Source organism: Prunus dulcis, chromosome 3 (genome assembly GCF_902201215.1).
Source record: "Prunus dulcis chromosome 3, ALMONDv2, whole genome shotgun sequence".
NCBI classification, from domain to species: domain Eukaryota; kingdom Viridiplantae; phylum Streptophyta; class Magnoliopsida; order Rosales; family Rosaceae; genus Prunus; species Prunus dulcis.
The window spans coordinates 9,148,380-9,156,290 of record NC_047652.1 but is presented as its reverse complement, the minus strand read 5'-3'; the positions used below and the strand labels follow the sequence as shown (position 1 = coordinate 9,156,290).

General features: G+C 39.1%; 1 protein-coding gene across 1 annotated transcript; it reads right to left on the bottom strand.

The window, feature by feature from the left end:
- Positions 1-4,168: 4,168 nt before the first annotated feature.
- Positions 4,169-7,677, bottom strand: LOC117621698 (MDIS1-interacting receptor like kinase 2-like). The gene is made up of 2 exons (XM_034352255.1): positions 4,845-7,677; positions 4,169-4,584 (listed from the first exon to the last, which is right to left on the bottom strand). The coding sequence occupies exons 1-2, from the start codon at positions 7,675-7,677 to the stop codon at positions 4,169-4,171; spliced, it is 3,249 nt and encodes a 1,082-aa protein (XP_034208146.1).
- Positions 7,678-7,911: the final 234 nt, after the last annotated feature.

Below are 7,911 nucleotides of genomic sequence, written 5' to 3'. Positions count from 1 at the left end.
AGTGAGAAGTAAATTTGTGATTTCATCGATCAAGTGTAGGGCCGGAAGCATCCTTGCAAAACGAAGAACTGAATTAATGGACTCCACAATATTCGTTGTCATCACATTATAGCGTCGTCCATCACAGTGGGCCCGTGACAACTTCTGAACGCCTGCACGTAGTAGATAATTTCGCACTCGCTCATTGTTTATCATCGAGAAGTGATGATTGAACTCCGCTAGACGATAAGACTTCGCTGCCCTTATAAAATACCCCAATATCGGATCCCGTTGCTTCAAGAGAAATGAGGCTTTCATATTGCCCTTCAAGTGATAAAAGCAAATACCATGGCTTGCCCCAGGAAAAACTCTACGCAACCCATGTTGTATGCTAACATTGCGATCAGATATGACAACAAGATTCAAGCAATCACCAATTGCACAATGTAATTTTCTCAAAAACCACTCCCATGCTGCATCCGTCTCCAAATCTCCAATCCCAAAGGCAACAGGATATATGTTGCGATTTTCGTCAAATGCGGTCGCAACAAACAAAACACCTTTATACTTGCACTTCAAATGGGTAGCATCAACAGCAATCGCGGGCCGCATTGACGACTTAAATCCTCGTATGCATGCACCAATGGACATAAAAAAATATAAGAAGTGGTCGGCTGCATCAGTCTCAATGTATGTCAAAGTTCCCGGATTTGTACGCTCCAACTCATAACAATAGGAAGGGAGCAGGGAATACGACTCTTCTGCAGACCCTCTCATTGTTTTGAAAGCTAACTCTCGGCTTCTCCAAGCTGTAGAGTAGCTTATGCTGACACCAAATTTTTTTTTTCACATATGTCTTTATATCAGCTGCAGTATAAATGCTGCTCGAATCCTGAAATCTCCATTTAACACAGTCAGACACCAATTCGGCCGTAGCTTGAGGATGGTGACTACTTACAAACCTCAGATCACATTCATGAAGTGGATCGTATTTAACAACCTTAAACTCATGTAATCCAACTTTATATGCCCGAAGTTTCCAAGGGCAAGGCACCTGCCAACAACGAACACAAAACCGACGCTTCCCAGATTGGACTGTTCTGAACCGAAAGTGGCCTCTAATTGCTGCTAAACTGATGGTTTTTAAAAGGGCAATCTTATTTGGATCCACTCGGCCAACCTTCAAATTTGCTTCCCAATTTATGCACGAAAGTCCTCCACCATAACCAATATATTCCACACTCTCACCATGCTTCGAATCAACCCGAATTTTATGCATTTCACTCGAACTTGATTGCCGGGGAGGTTCAGATTGCACCTGTCTACACTGCACAGTGGAGGGTTCCGCACTGCTGTCCTCATGAGGATGCAGAATTGGGGCAGAGTATGGTTCCTCTTCATTGCTAGGTTGATTGAAATCAGCAACTATGTTTTCACCGCTTTCAAAATGAACTTCTTCAACCCAATCACTCCAATTAAAACCATTCCCACCATTTTCAGTTTCATTGTGCGAAATTGCCACATTTCTTCGTTCAACAACAAAGGTAGCAGGAGCATTGCTACTCTCCACGCTTACAATGCCATTGCACCCTTCAATACCATGCCCTTCGATATTTTTCAAGCTTGCTACTAAAGGGGTTACTTTAGAGGCCATAACATCTGTGTTGTACTTGAGAAAATATTGAACATCATCATTGTCTTCAACCCTTATCTGCTTATTGACACATGCGGATACAGGAACTGAATACTTCAATGTGACACTATATTTCGTGGGCTCTGCATCCATGATCTTATAAATGCGTTCAACAAGTTCGGAAAACGTTACGTTCCGTGACACTATTATGCCTTTAGCCTCCCCACCTTCATACCTCTCAATGTTATCCTTCTTAACCCAATTTCCATTGTAGCATACCAAAATTCCAACTGTATCCATTTCTGCAAAAAACATAAATAATTACTACACCGATTCATAACACTAAAAAATACAAAATAGATGAATAAAAACATGCACAACAATCATTCCACTACACATATCATCTTCTAAATCCTCAAATCTTCAAACTCAAATTGTAGTTGCTTCAACAATTAACTTTTATTCCTTTTTGTTTTTTCTCTGATTTTGTACATATCTGTGGGTTCCAAGTTATTAACAAACTAACATACACATACAATGGCAGAAATATGAACCCTCTAACCCTCCAAGTCTTTTGCACAAATGTAAACACCTTCAACAAAAGGATCAGGTTGTGATAGAAAGCGTATAATGTAGTACAAGCTCAATTACCAAATTCAAAACCAAAACACACAAACTATACTTCTTACCAAAACAAACCCAGAATGCCAATAAATTCCCCACATTAGCATCTAAATTGAGCCTAACACTAGCCGTCTTTACAAATTTGTAGGCCAGACAAAGTTAACCTATGATTTTTCTGTGTGCTGTTATTTTCACCATTATCAAACACATTGCACTACATTATACACGCATTCAGTCAATTTTAAACAAAATTCAAGTTCACCAGACAGCTCCCACTGCAGATAATATCACAAACTATGAATTTCAACATATCACAACAAGTGCAAACTGAAAATTTAAGCTTTTATGACCTCTGTGGTGAAAAGGGGCTGAACGATTTCATAATACACATACACTACCAAACCAATATCACAACTCACATCCGTTCACAACGACACCGGCAGTCGCCACTTTCCCTTCTCTGTGGAATCGCAGCAGTCAGCTCGATCTGGAGGTCAACAATGGGGGCCGTGCCTTCCGGCTTCGCTGCGCCCAAACTAGGGTCCCAAGTTTGAGGACATCTGGGTTAGGACGATGGATGGGTTGCGAACTGGATTGCTCAGTGGGAACATGTCTCGCAACCTGGCGTTCCCCCAATTTTTGCCAACCTTCCAACACAGAGGAGAGAGAGTTGAGCTGAGTTCAGACAAGTTCCCTTTCAGAAAAGGCCAATAACGGGTTGATACATGTGCTTTTATATGGAGGGCAGTTTGGTCATTTCACGTTCACAAGTGATTATATCAGAACACAATTTGTAACCTGATTATTTCAGAATACCACTTGTGAAAAGTGATTATCTCAGCTTATTCCCCCCATAACAATTGCAGCTGTTTTCTATAATTATTTAGTCATGTCAAAATACCATTTTCATGTCAAATCAGGTCCTTTACAAACCTTCTATAAATCTATACGTACCGATCATTGTTTCTTTCTTTTTAGATAAATTATCCCAAATGCATTATTTTCTTCTGATACAAAGAGAGCTTTGGTGCAGAGTCAAAGCAAGCAATCACATTCATATGGGCCTTTCATCAACCCACCAAACCTCATGTACACAAAACACAAATCTGATGCATCTGATAATTGACGACAGAGAGAGTCAAAAGAGAATTAGCAGAACGAAATGAAAAACAAAAACGAAAAGGATTCTTTTTACATTATCAGATCATTTACGTTGTATCTAACACTAACAATCGGGTCGGTGAAATGGGATTGATCAATCATCAATCATAAAGCCAATTACAAAATATGGGGTGGTTTATGATCAGAACAAGAAATGATGCGAGGGAGTAAAAGATCAGAAAAATAATAAAGAAGGAACCTTTGAAGGCCTTTTTGAGCTGCTCACAGTCTTCGGATGCAGGAGGAACTTGTTGAGGAACTCAAAGGGTCGACATCGTCACTATAGAGACGAAAATGGCTCTGGTCAATGAACCTCTGTTTCTACATTATATATATATATATATATATATATATATATATATATATATGGGGTTTGGTAGCTATCCATATATAGTAATATAGTATGGCCCTTGCAATTATCGCCACGTCAAATACTATATTTGTTCCTCTTATATTGGTCCGGGTCATTTAATTTTCACAATTGAATCGTTTATAGATTTTGGGGTGGTTTACAATTTCAAATTCTCGTCTGTATTTGCTGCTACACCGAGTATATAAAATTACAAAACAAAACCCTTGTCTTATTTCATTTTATTTTTCCTCACAAGGATAAACAAACTGTAAAACATCCTAGATAACGTATACATAGAGCCATAGCATAGCGCACACGTGCATGAAATAAATTACAAGAAGGAAACATCTATGGAGAATCTTTCTAGACAGAAGACACAGGAAAAGTGAAATGTGCATAAAAAAAGAAGCATATTCTGATCAGGTAGCCAAAGGATCAAGAGCAAGCAATTCACCACATGTCATCATATGTACCGTCTTCGACAAATGCAGCATCTGAGTTGAGAGGAAATGAGAAACTTGTTTCATTGTTGGACGAGATTTCGGGCTGGAATTCAAGCATGAAAATGCTATCTTCACAAGAGAGACCACTTCATTTGCAACTTGATGCGTAGGAGGGGAAATGCGTTGGTCCAAAACATCCACAATTGGTATTTGATGGGCTGCTAATGCAGATGATGATGAGGATGATGATGAGGAGGAGGAGGATGAAGAGATTGATAACAAAGACGAGAAAAGATCTCCAGGATGCTTTCCCATAATTATTTCCAATGTGACCACACCAAAGCTATAAACATCGCAGTTCTCATTCACTTCCATTGTGTAAGCAAGCTTTGCTCAGAGAAAACCTCAGAGAAGTGGCATTATTAGTTTATAGACATAACTATTCAATGGAATTTTAACGAAACTGTATCATGCATAAATCGACTTATTATAGCTTAAGAGAAGTGAAAATGTGTTTATTAGTATATTTTCCAAATCAAAGAAGTGAAAATGTGTTTATGTTAACCACTCCTAATGATGAAAATGAAGCATTGGTCTAAAAGCAAAAGCTTAGAAAGTGCTAAATACGGCGAACGGGGAATCATAATATTACCTGGTGCCATGTAGCCATATGTGCCTGCAGCCCCAGTCCAATTAGTTGAGTCTGGATTTAAAAACTTAGCAGTGCCAAAGTCTGAAACACAGGCCTCATATTCAGAATCCAACAAAATATTCTTGCTTGAGATGTCACGATGTACAATGGGTGGCAAGCAATCGTGGTGCATGTAAGACAAGGCATGAGCTAAGCCTTTAACAATATTCACCCTTTTACTCCACCCCAACTCTTTAGCTTCTTCCTCTTTGCTCAATATTGCGGCCAAGCTACATCTTTCAAGATACTCATACACCAAAAATGAGTGTCGTTTATGTGCACAGAAACCATAGAGCTTCACAATATTCCGATGTCTTATCTCACTAAGTGCCCTTACTTCATTCAAGAACTCCTTCTGAAATTCTATCTCGCCATCCCATAGCAGATGGAGTTTCTTCACGGCCACTACGTCTCCAGATGACAAATTCACTCTGTAGACGCTTCCATGTCCTCCCTTCCCAATGCAATATGTGGAATCAAAATCTTCTGTTGCCCTTATGATTTCCTCATACATTGATTTTCCATCAAAATTTAAAACCGAAAAGGAAATTTCTCCATGCATGTGGTTTTGTTTAGTATCTTGATGCTTCTTCTTTCTTTGCACTATTACAAAGACAATTGTAAAGAGAGCAGATAGGAGTACAAATACTGCTAGAACAGAGAATATGACCGTGTGGTCCTTTTTTGAGCCATGTGCATTGCAGGGTGGCAGCAGAGCTCTAACGTTGCCACACAATCCTTTGTTCCCTTTCAATCTTTCTGGTGGAGCTTCTCGAAATGCACTGATGTTGGGAAGGGGACCTTCCAAGTGATTGTAGGATATGTCAACGTACGACAAGCCGCGCATCTCTTCAAAACTTGATGGTATGGAACCCGAAAGATTGTTGTGGGAAAGATCAAGTGTCACCAAACTCTGCATACTGCCCATTTCTGATGGTATCTTACCTTCAAGAGAGTTATGACTTAAATCCATGTAATTCAATTGACCTAACTTCCCTAACTTAAATGGAATTGCTTGAGCCAACTTGTTGTTGCTCAAATTCAAGTAGTGCAATTTGAGCAAGTCACCTAGAATGCTCGGAATTGACTCATTGAATTTGTTTGTTGACAAGTCAAGATATTCAAGATCATTCAATGATCCGAATTCAGACAGTATATGACCCGAAAGTTGATTTCCATTCAACATCAACCTCTCCAAAGAAGCCAGTCTCCCGAATTCTTTTGGGATCAACCCAACTAAATGATTTGAAGAAAGGTCCAACACATGAATTTGGGTTGCGTTGCCTATCTCAGGTGGTATGCTACCAGTAAGGTTGTTTCCTGCCATTATTAAGGTCTTCAACTTTGGGCATTGTCCCCAGTTGTGTGAGATTTCTCCATACAAGTTGTTGTGGCTTATATTCATAAAATCAAGATTCGGATAAACACCAAAGTCTTCAGATATATTGCCTGTCAATTGGTTTTGGTCAAGATGGACTCTCACTAATCTTGTGCAATTTTTCAAGCTTTTGGGGATTGGACCAGTCAAATAGTTTTTGTATACTGACAAGTTTGTGAGTTTTCCACCTTGGCAAATATTTGGGGGCAAATAACCAGACAATTGGTTTATATCCAAATGCAATTTAGTCAAATTCTTGAGATTCTCTAACTCTTGGGGAATGGAGCCGGAAAGTTGGTTATCGCGTAGGAATAAGGTCTGCAAGTTGCTCAAGTTAGCAAATGAGGTTGGAATTGAACCATTGAGTTGATTTCTGTCCAATCCTAACTCCACAAGAGATTTCAAGTTCCCTATTTCCTTGGGAATCAAACCAGAAAGTTGATTTTCAGCCAAGTACAAAGTGTTTAGGTTTATTAAGTTACCAATATTTGGAGGGATGAGACCACTTAAATTGTTGGTGGACAACTGTAGATATACAAGAGATTTCAAGTTCCCTATCTCCTTGGGAATCAAACCAGAAAGTTGATTTACAGCCAAGTGCAAAGTGTTTAGGTTTATTAAGTTACCAATGTTTGGAGGGATGAGACCACTTAAATTGTTGTAAGACAAATCTAGATCTACAAGAGATTTCAAGTTCCCTATCTCCTTGGGAAACAAACCAGAAAGTTGATTTACAGCCAAGTACAAAGTGTTTAGGTTTATTAAGTTACCAATATTTGGAGGGATGAGACCACTTAAATTGTTGTAAGACAATGCTAGATCTACAAGAGATTTCAAGTTCCCTATCTCTTTAGGAATTTCCCCCAAGAAAGTATTTGCAAAGAGATAAAGAAACCTAAGATTTCTTAGGAGACTGATTTCTGGTGGAATTCTCCCAGACAAGTTATTTTGGGAGAGATCAAGATGGTGAAGTTTGGAGAGGTAGCTGATTTGAGGTGGGATGGCATCAAAGAGTTTGTTCAAGCTGAGGTCAAGATATTCAAGATTAGGGAAGGACAAGAATGAAAACTCATGTAGCGTACCTTGAATACCACAAGTGGAAAGGTTTATCATTCTGACACTTCCAGCTGAGTTGCATGAAACACCAGTCCAAGTGCATGGGCTTGTTCTTGGTTTTGGATTGCTGCTGGAAGAATTGGTGGCATTAATATTATAAGTGGGAGGGTCGTACCAGGTGAGATGATTGAGGGCTTGATTTGGAAATAAGCTGGCTTTCCATTTGAGAAGAGCCTTTGCTTCAGTATCAGAAGTAGAAGTAGCAAAAGGAAAAGCAACCCAATTTGGTGATGAAACATACAACAAGATGACAAGGCAATAAGGCAGGAAGCATAGTTTAGCGGAAGTTAAGGATGTCATGGTTATTGTTTGTGTGGTATGCGTATATTATATGCCTTACTAGTTATATATAGTGTGGGTTAGACCTTTCACCTGGCTTCACCCCTTAACAGCATTAATGGTCCATTTTCAACTTCTTCTTTTTTCCCTCTTTAATCTCTCACTAAACATGAGCAAAACTATTTATATAAAATAAAATAAATAGTGTGGGTTAGTCTTTGGGGTTCAATAGTTGAGCATTGAAAAGTCTTTGAG